The sequence below is a fragment of the Bactrocera latifrons genome, unplaced genomic scaffold (genome assembly GCF_001853355.1).
Source record: "Bactrocera latifrons isolate USDA-ARS-PBARC rearing strain unplaced genomic scaffold, ASM185335v1 scaffold_99, whole genome shotgun sequence".
Lineage (NCBI taxonomy): Eukaryota > Metazoa > Arthropoda > Insecta > Diptera > Tephritidae > Bactrocera > Bactrocera latifrons.
In genome coordinates, this window is record NW_017537700.1 from 123323 (window position 1) to 139042 (window position 15720).

The 15720-nt window shown below is 40.8% G+C and overlaps 1 protein-coding gene across 1 annotated transcript in view; it reads right to left on the reverse strand.

The window, feature by feature from the left end:
* Positions 1–1110: 1110 nt before the first annotated feature.
* The window catches only part of LOC108977999, a 64678-nt gene continuing 50068 nt past the window's right edge, over positions 1111–15720 (reverse strand). The window contains exons 7-8 of the mRNA XM_018948030.1: positions 2010–2134; positions 1111–1892 (exon numbers count right to left, since the gene is read on the reverse strand). Of these exons, the coding sequence (XP_018803575.1) occupies positions 1761–1892; positions 2010–2134 (257 nt within the window). The 3' untranslated portion in view covers positions 1111–1760. The remainder of the gene's footprint in view (positions 1893–2009; positions 2135–15720) is intronic.

Genomic DNA, 15720 nt, shown 5'->3' on the forward strand with positions numbered 1-15720 from the left:
TGTGTGTGTGTGTGGGTTTGTGTTTATTTTAAAAGCCTCTTAAGATATGTTTTTGCTGTTGTAACTGTTAGATTTATGGTCAAGTGTGTTTGAGTAAGTATATACGTGGCTGCTATATACTTTTATACCAAGATATATGTATGTATGTGCCCAAAAAATAAGGTGACATTACAATTTAAACTGCGCGCGTCGAAGGATTTGGAGAATTATGAATTTTTTAGGTTGGTAGTACTGTCAGTCACRTTTATGTCAAATTTCATGTSAWAATATTCATTAGGGTTTGAGATACGTGTCGTTTTGTGAGCTGCTAAAAGTGAGTTTTTCGTTTTTTGTGATGTMGAAATTTGTTGWGCAAAGAATTTGCATTMAATTTTGTTTACGGAATCAATTTTCTGCTGCGGATACGTTGAAGATGGTGCAGAAAGCCTTTGGTGGTGAGGTTATGTCTAAAAAAAATGTTTACAAGTGGTATAGTGAGTTCCAAGCCGGSCGTGAACGTGTCGAAGACGAAGAGCGTCTAGGGCGACCATCAATCTCAACCGACGAGGCTCACCTTCAACAAATCAAAGATTTGGTGTTGAAAACCCATCGATGAGCAATTAGAGGCCTTGCTGATGAAGTTGGCATATCGAAAGGCTCAGCCAATACCATTTTGAAGGATTTTTTGTGCCTCAGGCGCGTCAAATCTCGACTRGTACCGAAAACATTGAGTTTTTTCGAAAAAAGGCCCTCGTAATTCGTGATCATTTCGCCAAAAACTCAACACATATCGTTCCGCAACCACCGTATTCAACTGATCTGGCGCCGTGYGACTTCTGGCTGTTCACCGAAGCTCAAAAGACCGCTCCGGGGATACCGTTTTTATACGATAGAGGAGATTTAAGCTGCAGCGAAGACGGAACTGAAGGCCATCCCGGAAAGTGACTACAACCAGTGTTTCGAAGATTGGAAAAACCGTTGGCATAAGTGCATTGCATCGGGAGGGGATTACTTTGAAGAGAATGAAATTGATTTGGAAGAATAAATAAAGAATTTTCAAAATAAATACAATGTCACATTATTTTTATACATGATATATACATACATATATGTGTATGTATGTGTGTTTGGGTGGGTATGTGTATATGTGTATGTGTGTGTGTGTGTGTTTGTGTGTGGGCGTTAAGCATTTATAAGTCGTTGTAAATCTCTAAATTGGCTAACTTATGTAATTACAGCGTCATTAGTTATATATGCACGTCATAAACTAAGCCTTCATTCTACTACACACTATTATAAATAAATTTAAAACTGTCAATATCGATGTTTGTATGTGTACGTGTGACATTTAAACATACATTATCTTTGGAAGTATCTAAGGACTAAGGTGAAAAACGAGCAATTCGACGGGGTTACGGCACAAAAAGGAGTTTAGCGGCCAGAGCAAACACATGCAGACACACCGACAACTGTTAATGTATGGGTGTGTGTGCGCATGTATGTGTGAGTGCCGCAGGATGAGCTTTTTGGAGATATGCGCTGCTTGGAAGACCAACTAATGTTGTTTAATTCTCATATACATACTATATGTGAATGTATGTATGTGTTTGTGTGTCTGTGCGAGTATGAATGTGTGTATGTGGGTGGGTAAATTTAGTACTACTGATTTTTGCTAAAAGCCTTTTTCTTAACAACTACAAATAGATAGCCGTTCTACGCTTTATGTATTTGTATTTTTTCCTTTTTATTTTTGTTAAACGTCATTTTACCGTTATTCATCTTTAATGACATTCGCCAGGTGCTTTGACGTCGATGAGAAATCCGGTGTTGCAGGAGTCGCGCCGCAATTCACACCACGAGTTGTACGTGCGATTGTTGATGCCGCATATTTTGCCCTCCTCAAAGCGCAGCGACTGCAAGAGTCGAGATAAGTTATTGAATARTTTTAGTAAATAAAATGAAATTAAAATATACATATATATTATATTGTAAGTGTGTGTATGTGTGTAATTGATTGGCGTGGCACCTACCGTTGGTCGACGCTTGCGCGCGCATTTGTAGCTGCAGGAGACACAGCGCGGCTCCAGCGTCAGCAAATCCACCAGGCAGGTGTGCTTGCGGCCGCAGTTGATTTCGCTGCAAGTGGGACGATCATCTGCATAAAAATTTGCAAAAAATACAAGAAAATGTATTATAATATATTATATTTGTAAATTTACAAGTAAGATGGAAAGTCCCATATCCGTTTCGTAGGACCACCGATATCCGCCCTTTAGAATGTGTCATAATTAACTAAAAACAGATAAATTGAAAAGTCCGCGTCTTACTATAGTAAAACACATATTTCGGTAAAATTCGGTTTTTTTTTTAATCAACATAGTTTCGTCAAGGATGATACACTGATTATAGAAAATTTCATACTTTTTTTGTAGTACGAATTGTCCTTTGTTTCAAAATTGATCTCTGTTTCGGCGATCACCTCTTCATTCGACGAAGATTTATTCCTAATGAGCATTCTTTTGAGATATGAGTACTGAAAATAGTTGCTGTAAGTCAAATCTGAATATGGAGCTCAATTCATGAATTCTTGTCATCGTTTTCAACGACATGTGAAACTGTGCATTCTCTTGATGAAACTCCACTTACATTTTCTTCAAATGCGGCCGTTTGTCGGTGACTTCGTCCCTCGAATTGTCTAATAAGGTCAATAAAAATTATTCCATCCCAAAATGCGGATGTCACAACCTTGCCAGCCGACTGTTGCAGTTTATGGACCCGATACAGTTTCCATTTCCACCGCACAACGATGGTTTCAACGTTTTCGTTCTGGTGTAGAGGTGGTCGAAGATCCGCCACGCTCCGGAAGGCCTGTCGTCGAAAATTGCGATAAAATCGCTGAATTGGTTGAAAGAGACCGGCATAGTAGCAGCCGTAGCATCGGTCACGAGCTGGACATGAGTCATCAAAAAAAATTTTATGAACAATTGAAAATTCAATAAAAATACCGCAAGACTTTTTTGACAAACTAATATTATCTGGATTAAAGGGGTTATACATCAGAACGAKACAATTGCTATGCAACTTCAGTGGACTTGAGATCACTTTTGAAACTTAACTATGTGGGTAGTAGTTGAGTGTTGCCAAAATTACTACGAAGTGGAAAGGGAGAAGATGCGATCTATTTTAGCAACGAAATAATAATATTTCATGAAGTAAATGTATTCAGCCGACTTCCTCCAGAAATATCACATCAAGTGTAATTATATTTACTCTGAAAAGAGTATACTACAAGGTGCGTTCCAAAGTAACCAGGAGAGTAAAAAAATAGAGCAAATGGGTTTTTCGGCAAAATTAATTTATTTTATTCAAAATAGTCTCCAGTTTTTTGCACGACCCAAAAGCATGTCGAAAGAGTGTATGACCTAAATGGTCACTCAGTTCTTAGGATATCGATCTGAAATTTTGCACACGCGCTTTTTTCTGAAAGAAGCTGCTCTTTTGTTGGTACCGCCGATATCGGACCACTATAGCATATAGCAGTAAGAGAAGCTGAACGAGTGGAATCAATGTCTTTGTATAGGAAACTTTTTTCATTTGGCGAGATATTTTCACCAAACTTAGGAAAGATTATTGCTTAAAAGAATAGTGAAGTTCCCGACGAAATTGTTTAGATCGGTCTACTATAGCATATGGCTGCCATACATATTGAACGATTCGAATCAAGTGMTTGTATGGAAAACTTTTTAATTTGACGCGATATCTTCAAGAAAATTCCCATGGATTATTRTCCAAGGCAACGGACAAAAATACTTCTCCGAAGAAATTGTTCAGGTATATAACTATAGTAAATATCTGGCAGACAAACTGATCGATAAAAATCAAGCACCTGTTGGGAATTTTTTGCGTTTGTGAAGGTTGCATTGTAGCTTCCGTACAATTCGAGGTTGCTGTTTTTTCGTGTTTTAATGATTGTGTTTTTGTCCTAAAAGAACTTTCCTCAAGACAAGTAAGGTCAAACTGCCGACTGTCTAAATGATAAAGATACTTATAAAAGCACCAAAAAAAAGCGAGTTGAAACTCTGAAAAAGATGAAGCAAGCCTGAAGAGTTGAAAAKCACTGAAGAAAGGTTAACTTTTAGCTACAGAGGAATAAACATGAAARATAACCTGCTTAACGGACATCCAAAATATGACAGTTTTTTCAATTGTTTGCAACATTGTTGTAAGGTTCCCGTAGTACATATATGTACATATATGAAATGTATGTACTTACATATTTCTTTTTGCAACTCCTTCATTTGCCTTGTTTGTTGTTTATGCGTCTGGCACATTTCAAAACTTCACGCAGCAGCGCAGGAGTGTGACTGTGAGTATGTGCGACGGCTGCCTACAACCACGACGACGACGACGACAACAACTTTGCGAACGATAATGGCCACATGGCGCGAGCGCACTCACGCGCATGCGTTCCTCCAGACACGCTGGTGTAAAAAATTACCTGTCGAATGGTAAAGTTCGCTGACTGGCCACAGGCCAATACACGCAACACAAAGCAGACRTAAAATGTAAAAGTGTCGACGCGGTTGTTTTTCACTGTCTGGCGCATTTGCGTCCTGTGACGGGTGTGCGGTGTGCGACAGCACATATACACACACACGCATATGTATGTATGTATGAAAGTGTGCGGCGAAGAATTCGCCGCGAGTTAAAGAGAGAGCGTTTGTATCATCGCAATGCAACGGTCATATATTATGCATGCAGCGAACCTTTTACGCCACAAAGGCCGAGAGATAACGGCGCGAAGGTGGTGTGCGCGTGCGCATGCGCAACACGGTAGCCGTGTGGACATGCGGCCAAGAAATGCAAAACATTGAAAATGGGCGTTGCAGATGAGACTGCAACAGCGATTACCGCGATTACGACTGTGACGCGAAGCGCGCACTGCTGCGACGGCGACGGCGACTCCGACTACGACCATGTTTTGGCCTGACATTAAGCGGCTATGACCGCGACGTACAGTACGGGCGTATGGTTGTACCGGCAGACAAATAGATAGAGAGACCGACCGACTGACAGCCAGACAAACGTACGGCAATGAATGTGTCTGCAGCGTGTACAGCCAACCGGTCGTCTGGAGCCGTCAGCCGTTCGAGCGCCTGCACAGCTTGGTCATGTCAYTGCAGTTGTTTACGCGTTGCAACAACGGCAACAATGTGGTAATAACCATTGCACACACACACGCGCGCGCGCCCAGTCACACAGCACACATACATACATACATACATCTATGAAGGCATTTGTAGCGTTGCCCAACAATGTAACGAACTCAATCACCTTTGGGCCAGACATTATTTTGACGGGAAAATGTGTTGTTCGCATTAAGGTGCAAYATTTCGCAAATGAGCGCACGACGCGACGCTGCCAGCCGCAAYTTGGTTACCTTCACAAAAGAGCCATAAATACGAAGGCACATAGAAACCACAACATACATACATACACACGTGCATCGCCGTGGCTGCGCAACCTTGCCAGACAGCCTCAGACGGACGGACGCACGGCCGCKTGGACGGACAGGAGCACATAAACAGACCGTCCGTCGGCCAGGCGTAAGCTCATGAGTGCGCGTCCGCGTGAAAAACAATTTATTAATTTTTATTGTTGCTTGTGTGTTGTTGCAGCTGCACGTAGTAGACAGCGCTCGAAAACGCTTATTGTTGCCGTTGTTGTTGTTGCGTCGTGTCGCGTCCCGTCTCATTTATAAGTATATTTGCGCTTTCTGTTGTATGTGGGCACGCCGTGAAGGGTCTCGGTTTTGCCCACAGCGAGTTAAAACGAAAATTACTTTGGTCAAATTGTTCGCTTTCTTTTCGCGGTGTTTTTTTTTTTTTTTTTTTTGGTGTTTTTTGTGTTTTGCATTTCAGTTTGAACCAAGCAAACTTTGTATGCTTAATGTTAGGTAAGTTAGGGTAATTTATGATGGATTCCCATTTGCTGCATTTATCCGTTACTGATAGCCAAAGTGATAAGCCAACAAAGGAATTTTCATATAAATGGCTTTCGGGTTAGCAGACGAGTAAATGACGATCGYATTTATTTWTTTTTTTCTGCGGGTTGATGTGCGTTGTTGCTTTTGAGGCACGTAGTTAAAGTCGCATTTGATCTATACGTATGCTTATCAGGGCCTGAGGCCTACAGAAAAGGAAAAAGAGTTGGAGTTAGGCATGAGTAGAAGAGTTCGGTTTTCTACAAGGCTCGTCTACTTGGCTTTCGAGCTGACTTCCGTCGAGTAAAATCTATACAGATCGTCTTTGAAGATCACCACGATGAATTGTGATATTAGATATGATAGTTTGATTACAATTTTCATTGGTGCGTACCATCGAGGTCGAAATATCGATTATAGCGACCTTATAATTTTTTTTTTTWAATTTTTGAAGTACCCAGACTGGTTAAGGAAGCTAAGCAATTGGATCTGGTAGTGAACGAAGGCAAGACGAAATATCTCCTGTATCAAACAAATAGCGACTTGGCACGCAAAAAAATTTTTGTCAAAACATGCTACTTCGGACTGAGTAAGCAACGGAGAAGTAAAGTCCTCTCTCGAGTCASTCATCATCCTCGTCCTACTATCTGGTGCAGAGGCTTGGACGATGACAACAACTGATGAGTCGGCGTTATGAGATTATTGAATGTGAATGTATTTACTCTTGGTATAATGAAGAAGGCTCGACTCTTGTTGGGTTATGTTAGGTTAGGTATTTATCTAACAGAATTCAGTTGCTAGGTCCAAGAGCAGTAGTTATCCTTTAGGATGCCTGTGYKTGACGCGAATTTTAACACAATCTKCGGCCTCACTATCTATACCTCTMMAGTGTATCATACMRTGGGGACCCCATGTGCTAACAGCGTAGTCTTGCCAATGCGTGGCAAGTGTACAAGAGATGCTGCCTTGATTCTCTGGTGTCCTGCTCTAGACATTTCCTTCAGTATTCTCGATCTGTCAACGCCATTGTGTGAGCGTGTGTCGCCACCAGGCTGTGATCAGTTATTATTCCCATCATGTTCCTACAATCTCTTCTATCAAGTGYCAAAAGGAATTTTTGTGCACCGAGCTACCGTTTTGCACATGACTTTTGCACCTAGGTAGGTCAACTCTTGTACGAGCCTCCTCTTGCTTTCAAGCCGCGATGGAAAGTCGAAACAGCCGCCAGTAGTAAATAGTCTTAACCTTAAAGGGGAAATTATGATTATCGATACTTTTATTAAGTTCCGCAAAATATTGGCGATTTTAATTTTTCCCTCGTACCATTTTCTAGATCATGTTGTTGATCTTCATTTCATGTTAATTCTTCGTGACTTTTKTCAGTTTTGATTGATTTTAATTGTGTGCTATGAAACTGGGTTACATCCGTAATTTTAGGTATTAACTGTCGACTTGATTAAGGGGTCTCACGCTAGTAATTACGCGCCTACGCCATTTCTGAGAACACAAGCACGCCACTTCACTTTGAAACCGAAAGTGGGTGTAGTGTTCGAAACAATTGCAAGCTTGAGACAGACACAAAACGCCTAACTGCACAAACTGTTTGCAGTTATTTACAAAAAATGTGGTTTGTATTAAAAAAAAATCAACAAAATCATTAACTTCGGTTGCACCGAAACTATAATACCCTGTACAAATAAAAAATATCTTCCTTTGGATTGCTCAGCTTGTATGGCAGCTGTAGGCTATAGTGATCCGATCTGTTCAATTTTTTCGGAGGTTGCCTTGGATAATAATTCACGACAAATTCCATAGTTTTCCATACAGAAACTTGATTCCGATCGTTCAATGCAAATGTCAGCTATATGCTATAGCGGTCCGATGGTCATATAACAACTACTGAGCGTGCTATTCGCAACACCATCGCCCATTTCGAAATCTAGCATTGTTAAAATTCGATCGAATAGACCACGTCCAGCATGCRGTAAAGAAAATATAGCAGCCGTAGCTGAGAATGTACMCGAAGACCGTRGMGAGTCGATTCGATGCCGTTCGCARCAACTCGGACTRAGATATGGAATCACTTGGCGCATTTTACGTCGAAGTCTTAAACTGAAAACATACAAAATACAGCTTGTGCAAGAACTAAAATCGCTCGACCTTCTCAAGCTACATCGCTTCTCTCTGTGGGCTCTTGAATTCTGTTCAGCGATGAGGCCCATTTCAGACTCAACGGGTATGTAAACAAGCAGAATTTCTTTTTAAACCATCGGTCCATATTTCTTCAAAAATGATGTCGGKGAGAACGTAACCTTCAATGGAGACCGTAATCGCGTCATGATAATCGACTATTCGATGCCTTAAATTGCAGCTTGTGATCTCGGCCACATTTGATTTCAACAAGATGTGGCCACTTCCAACAAATCGCATTTATCAATGAATTTACTGGGAGGATACTCCAGTAAGCACATAATTTCACGTTTTGAGCCCGTCGAATGGTCACCAAGATCGTGTTAAATCACACGGTTAGACTTTATCCTGTATGGGTACTATCCCGTTTCGATTCAGGCCTTGAAGCAAAAGACCTCGCGTGTCAATCATCAGTTACTAATCGGATTGCTCGAACGGGTAATCGAAAATTGGACTCAACGGATAGACCATCTGAAACGTAGCCGCGGCCAACATTTGAAAGAGAAAATCTTGAAAAACTAAATGCCAAAAAATATTCTTTGAAGTTTCTGTGCTGCTTCTTTAAAAAAATAAGAAAACTCGAAATGGATCATCCTTTAAATCGATTGGCCACGTCATGCTTATCTTTAAATACATACATGCATATATATTCTAGGTGTTCAGGGTATAAAAAAATACAAATACCCAAACCAAACTTAGTGAGCTCTAACTATCAGCTGGGGGAAATCTTGTCGCATGCAAATTCACTAATCGCCGCGTTGAATTTCCCAACAATTAATCAAATGCCAATAGAGGCGCAAGCTGTTGACTGCTGCATGCGGTGGCAACCCACATCCGACAACAACAACAATTTATTACAAAAACAATAACAACGAGAAGCATAGTAACACGAGACCAACTATTAAAAATTAATTACACAAATTAAAACCCCCACGAGTGGGCAAAAACAATCGCCAAGCATACATGTRTGTATGTMAGAGTGTGTATATATGCACATATTTAATGAAGTGTATGGGTTTGTATACGRTGCAACACATTTCAGTCTGCGCTTGACAGACAGGCGAGCGCGTATGCAACTTGCCAGCCATTGATTGAGTGTGAAACTGAGCGATGTGCGGAGTCTGCTGGTGGAGTAAACGGCGGTGGGAAGACGCTGTTCTGTTTGTGACGATTGTGACAATGATGTGAAGCGTAGCGTTGTCATGTGATGGACAGTTAACTATGAGTGTGTGTATGTATGCCTGTGTGTAGTTGATAATAAGCTGTGAGGGTTTGGTTTAATTGGTGACCTAGGATCGGTGAGTGGCTGCATATGGATATGTGTGTGTATGTGTGATTCTCATAAACTCAACAGGTAACTGGTTTAGTATAGCAGGACTCTGTATTATTGATTTTCTTGAATTACTGAGCTTACGTACACACATACATACATGCCTACATATGTACATACCCAGACATAATCTCATGTATATGAGCGCATGACATGGCATTCTGCTCGCCAACTACTGCCTGCAATTTTTGTAAACGGGTACAAAAACAAAAACAAATATACATACAACATCATCAACTGTCACACGATTACAACAAATATTTGTCGCTATTTGCGGCAATGACAATAAGCAAAATAAAGCACAGCCATTTACACCTAAACATACAATACATACATACAATTCATATATATTTACATACATACAATGCAAACAAACATATCCATAGATATCCACAAACATATTTAATTATACGCTCGGTCTGGATAAATGGTACTGCCGGCCGGCTGTGTAAACTCGTTTGCGTCGCCAACGAACGCCTGCTGCCGTGGACGAGGCGTGACTATCGTCCAGCCAAGCTGAAACACATGCAAACACACACACACACACATCCATTTATCCTAAAAGCCAAATCCCCTTCTGGCCTCCCGGCTGCCGTACAATAGCTCGCCAACAATAACAACAGTGACAATTATGATTTAGTTGCCGTAAAAACAGCGAAATATTGCTTCTATAACCGAATGCTTGTGGCTGTGGAAAGCGCTCCTCGGCGGCGAAAAAAATTCCAGTAGTTGGTATTTTTCGTAATTGTTGCTAATAAAAAAGTGCAATTAAATATTTTACGGCACTCTTCCTCAAACATGTGCAACACGGGCAACAGCAACAACAGTGAGTCTTAAGAAGTAATTTTTTATACCCGGTGCTTCGTAGAAGCACTCAATTGGTTTCGGTTCCAACAGTTATTCAAAAAATATACACACATTTTTTCAGAAGAACTAAAAATAAAATTCTAACATTTGGAAATTTCAGAAATAAATCACCAAATCTGTTTTCATAAAATTTGACCTTAGCAAGCTGAGTGCTCAGAGGGTTGTTGGTTTGAATGCTCTGCTATTTTCAGAAAACTTCGKCTCTGTTTTTGGTAATCATTGATTATTCTGTTCGCTCAGAGCTACGGAGAACATTCTTCACGGATGGTTCGAATCACAAATTTCACTTCTTCCGGAAAAGGTTCCGAACAGTCTGTCAATTTTAGATCTTCAAACCACTGCAGCAGTCAGTGCGACATATATGTATATAGGCCATGTCCTCACTAACCGTGCTCATGAAATTTGTTATTGTTTTCTTAATTTCAATACTGATTGAAGTGATCTTGGTATTTTGTGATACGGATGCCAGGGTGATCGCTGGTACTTGCGTTTTTGCAAGATCCCTTTCCATCTGGTTTCTCTCAGTATTATTGATTCTAGAACACTTATTAACTATTCTCTTTAGGGAAGGTGCGGTTAGAACAATTTTACTCTCTAAACTATTCAGAAGAACTATCTGGTGTTCTTTGTAGATGCATTTACCTTTATTAAAGTCCTCTCTCGAATAAAGATCAACCAACCATATGGTGCAGAGGCCTGTTCGATGACGACATCTGATGAGTGGGCATTGTRAATTTTCGAAGCGTTCTGCGARGATTTATGGCCCTTYGCATACTGGCAACGGCGAATACCGTAGTCGATGGTATAATGAGCTATACGAGATTTACGCCGACATTGACATAATTCAGCGAATCAAGAGAGAGCGAATACGCTCTCTGAGAGATCATGTTGTGCTAATGAAAAAAACAAAAACACTCCGTCGCAGTATCCTCCAGAGGAAGCAGAGGAAGGAGAAAATATMCATTCCGTTGGAAAAACCAGATGGAAAARGATCTGGCTACACTCGGCATCTCCAATTGGCGTCAAATAGCGACAAGAATTCGTTTAAAGGCGAGCTAAAGTGAGCTAACAAACCATCTCTCACCAGGGTTGTGTGAAGGGTTTGGGATCCGCCAGGTGAAAAACGTCCCCAATGAAAAGGATAACTCAGCTACAAAGGCGTAAGGGGTGCCAGTAAAGAAGAAGGAGGTTCARTTTAATTTGAAGTGAAAAATGCGTCACATAGGACGTCAACGTTTTTTTGCGAACTTTAAGRGCGAATTGAGGTCTACGTTTGAAGCTTCATCCAGTCTTTTTAACTCCGAAGTTCATAGATATTCGAGTCGAGTGCTAGATAGTGGTTCTCTGGTCACGGTTCACATGTGATRCCAGTAGACTTTGACCTGCCAAGAGGCCAACAGCCGTCTGGCAATCGTTTCGAGACTGTGTGAGTAAGAAGCAAACGAGTGGTCCTGAGGGTCTCTTGCCATTGCCATTATGAAATAAGATTATTTTCTTTACTCTATTACAAATGCTGCATCATCTTTTATATCTATTGATACATATCCCCAAAGCGGATCGATGAAAAATGAAGATGATTGAATTTCTTGTTCTTCCAGAAAAGGACCCTTACTCCTACATCCTATTAAATCCTTTTTCGCATTCGTTGTAGAACTCAGGTTAGAGCGCTCAGCACCGTCAGTTGCAGTTAACGCAAAATTAACTTCGTTTTTTTTTTCAATTTCTAAATATCTGACAAAAATATAGACAAACGAGCCGACTTAACAATTTTATTTGAACTATTGAAAGATTCACCATTATTTCATATGTAACAGTTATAATATTGCAGAGCATCAGAAACACTGGGTACAAAAATAGTCTTGCCACAATCAAGTAGAATTGTCTGAGTGCTGGACACTAGCACCACGCCGCCACTCCCTCTTGAAAACCAGTTCACCAAGATGTTGCGTTGCTGCAACGTTGTCTCATCAATGTTTTGGCTAATTGCTCTGCATTTATAGCTATCGGACGGGCTACTGGAATTGCTTGTTCGGCCTTACGGGAAGTGGGTGTTAACATGCCACAATTCATTCAGTCGGTATTAGTCAGATGTGCGAATGCAAATTTCATATGAAATTATATTTGATTAGGCGAGTGGCAGCACCGAGAGGGTGGAGTAATATTTATCAATGTTATGCCTGTGCTCGGCTGTATGTTGGTATGTGTGTGTGAGGAATGTTCCGAGATTAGTGACTTGGTGCATTTCCGACAATACGTGAGTAATGGCAAACTATTATTAATGACATAAGGCGAAATTAAATCGCAGGGTCTAAAATTACTCGTATGTCATTGTGTGTTTTCACAGTTATGTGTTTATAAAAAGGTAGAAATATGAGAGTAAGGTTGAGAAACAAGAATATAAGCTTATTTTTCGTTAAAACTCATCGAAGTAGGTAGCCGGGCGGTAATATCTAGATCTGATAGAGTGCAATAGATCTAGTTAGTGCATAAATATAAACTCAGACTAGGTTAGGATACGTTAAGGGTCGACCCTAACAGTAATATAATTGGGATAGCTTAGATCTATATTAGATCATAGGATCCCTACGAATCGACAAAGCGCTTTCAGCCTATCACAAATTTGTTGAGGCGGYCAATGACAGTTTCGGCTGTATCTYCTAGTCTTGCAAAGGCTGAACAATGACGTCCAATAGGCCAATAGTATCTTGCAGTCACTCAGGAACGGATCTTCGACCAGCACCTGCTTAGCGCACGCAAGATTCTTGGTGCAGTGCTAGAAAGCAAGACGCCAATATAGCTCCCAAACCGGTGAAGTAGTTTGATGTTATATCTAGTGAGGACAAGAACCCCATCATTAGCTTTGGGTGCACAGTTAGCTAACTAAACGCTAGTACTAGCTCTCTGCTTTCAGAGTAAATGCTCACCTACCTGAAATAGGCTGGACGTTGACAATTGCCTGAAAAGCACTGCAGCGGTTCGGACGGCAAAAGCTAAAATTAATGGAGAGCTTTTTAGAGCAAACATCCCCTTCAAACTTCCCTCATGGCTTTCACCCATCCGCGAAAAAGTTTACTGTGCTCCTTCTCTAACGCCTCCTTCCTATCCACATATGCCTCAGTGATTGAAGAATTCCAGAGTGCATTTGAAGGAGAAATGAATTTCGGCGCGTCCTCATTCCAACACCTTTATAAATCCAACTTTCTTCAGTCATAGGTTGACTACGGTTTCGTAGAGCCAAAACACCATTCTTGGTGAGAGTCCCCACCTTCTCCTTATAGCAACTCTAGCGTGCCTTTCTCTCTCCTCAGTTTTTGCCCTCTGAGAAAATKTTCTATTAAGGAAAGACTCCCTAGGTATTTCACCTTATCAAAAATTTGAAGACTCTAAATAAAGACCTTTTTAACTTATTTAAGAACTCGTAAGTAAAAAATCGTAAGTTCTTCCAAGCAATAAAGTACATGCTTCTTATCTTACCCCTAGGCAAATACTCAGTAACTCAAAAACCACAGAGTGAGGGGKAAGACATCACTAGATCTCAGAGAGCAGGGATTTGTTTTTTTGTTGTGAATTGTTTGGCAGAATGGTAGTTTAATTGMCTTCAAGGACATGTAACGATAGGCGCAGGAAAGAAGCCCTTTCGGCGGAGTCGGAGCATATTCAGAAACGTTTTGCATACACATAGGTAACTTTTTTTTTATGTTGGAGTCATTTTGGGATAAGTAAGGGTTTAATGGACTATAATATCCAGAACGCACTAGGTGTTGTGAGCGTGTCACAGGTGCTACATGTTACTCATGTCGATCTTAACATTTAATTTCTTAATGCAACCTTCTGTAAAATCTTCTTAGTTCATTGCAGCATTTCTTGAGAGTATAGCTCCCTCAATGTGTTTACATAGTGGATGATCTTATATGGATCTTATATGATCTTATATGGTATATGGACTCCGACCTTCAAAGCTTGTAACCAAAGGTCTTTGAGTTAGGAATCCAGTGATTATTATCCAATGAAAAACTTAGTTTATGTGCGCCAACGACATATATTTATAGCAAAGCCGCGCTATCACTTGTACGTCAATATGAACCCCGCCGTTACTTTAGTACGGCGCCAGACACCGCTCACACCAGTCACCAGTCACCAGTCACCAGTCAATAGAGGCGTTAGCTCAAAGTTCCATAACTCTAAAAATGCCAGATTATTGTGTGTCTCTATGCGAGGAGATGCCAACGAGTATGCGCACTATTTTCGATAACGCTGACAGATATCCACGTATATCAACAGCAAGACAGTCTGCAAAGCTTCTAGTTTCAACTGGTACACAAGTAAGTACAACCATTAGTTATGGTCCAACTTGGCAGCGCTGCAGCTCTGTCTCCATCTCCTTGTTTAAACTTAACACATTATTATCATTATTATAGCCTCTACTCTTCTACCGTTTCGACTCCAACTTCGTCGTCTTCTTCTGCGCGATAATGACTCTGGCTACAGCCGATAATATATGAGTATTCGAGTATTTAAAATTAGCTTAATGGTCTGAAAGAAAATTAAGGTATAAAATACAATTGCTACTGCCACGTYCACGGCTACTGGTCTTCAGCGCCGTCGACACTTGAACCAAGCCAGCGCAGTGAACAGTCACTCGTCAGCCAGCCATCTAGCTGATGCATCGATACTTTGCTGCAGTCTGCATCCACTTCGGTGGGGAAAAAGGCGGGGAGTAAGGGGTGCTGCCAGCCAATAAACGACTGCCATTCTATTACGACTGCGATGGTTAACTAACTAATAGCGGTGTTGTTATTGCACGTCTGCGGCTGCAATGCAAAATGAGTAACTCATAAATTCTGCACACCAGCACCACCATACGGGCAGGTGTACATGTGTAAGACAGGTAGCTGAACGTCGTTTATCGCTGCAGTTTGCTGACTAACTTATGCTCTTTATTGTCTCGCATTGTTGTTGTGTTTGGACTACCGACGGTAGAACGACGAAAACTTAACATTGCAACAGCCACAATAATAACAGCAACAACAATGACGATCGTCAGTGAGTTGTGTATGGTTTTTTGGTTGCTTTGTTTTTGTCATTGCTRGCACGTTATGGTGGGACATTATAAGTTTTATGATCATTGAGGATAAATGAAAATATTTAACGTTGATTCCTGTGCGCGCGACAGGAAGTCCACTGCTGGTTTTCAGCTTTGTTGTTGCTTCACGTGCTTCATACCCATTCCTTAGCACTTAGGACGGTGGGGCGTAACCAGCACTRTGCTTTTACCTCTGGATCCTGACTCAAATTGCAAGAAGTAAATATTGTTTATTACCTTTGTAAGTACACACATATGCTAGGCATGTATGTATGTATGTGTCTGTAT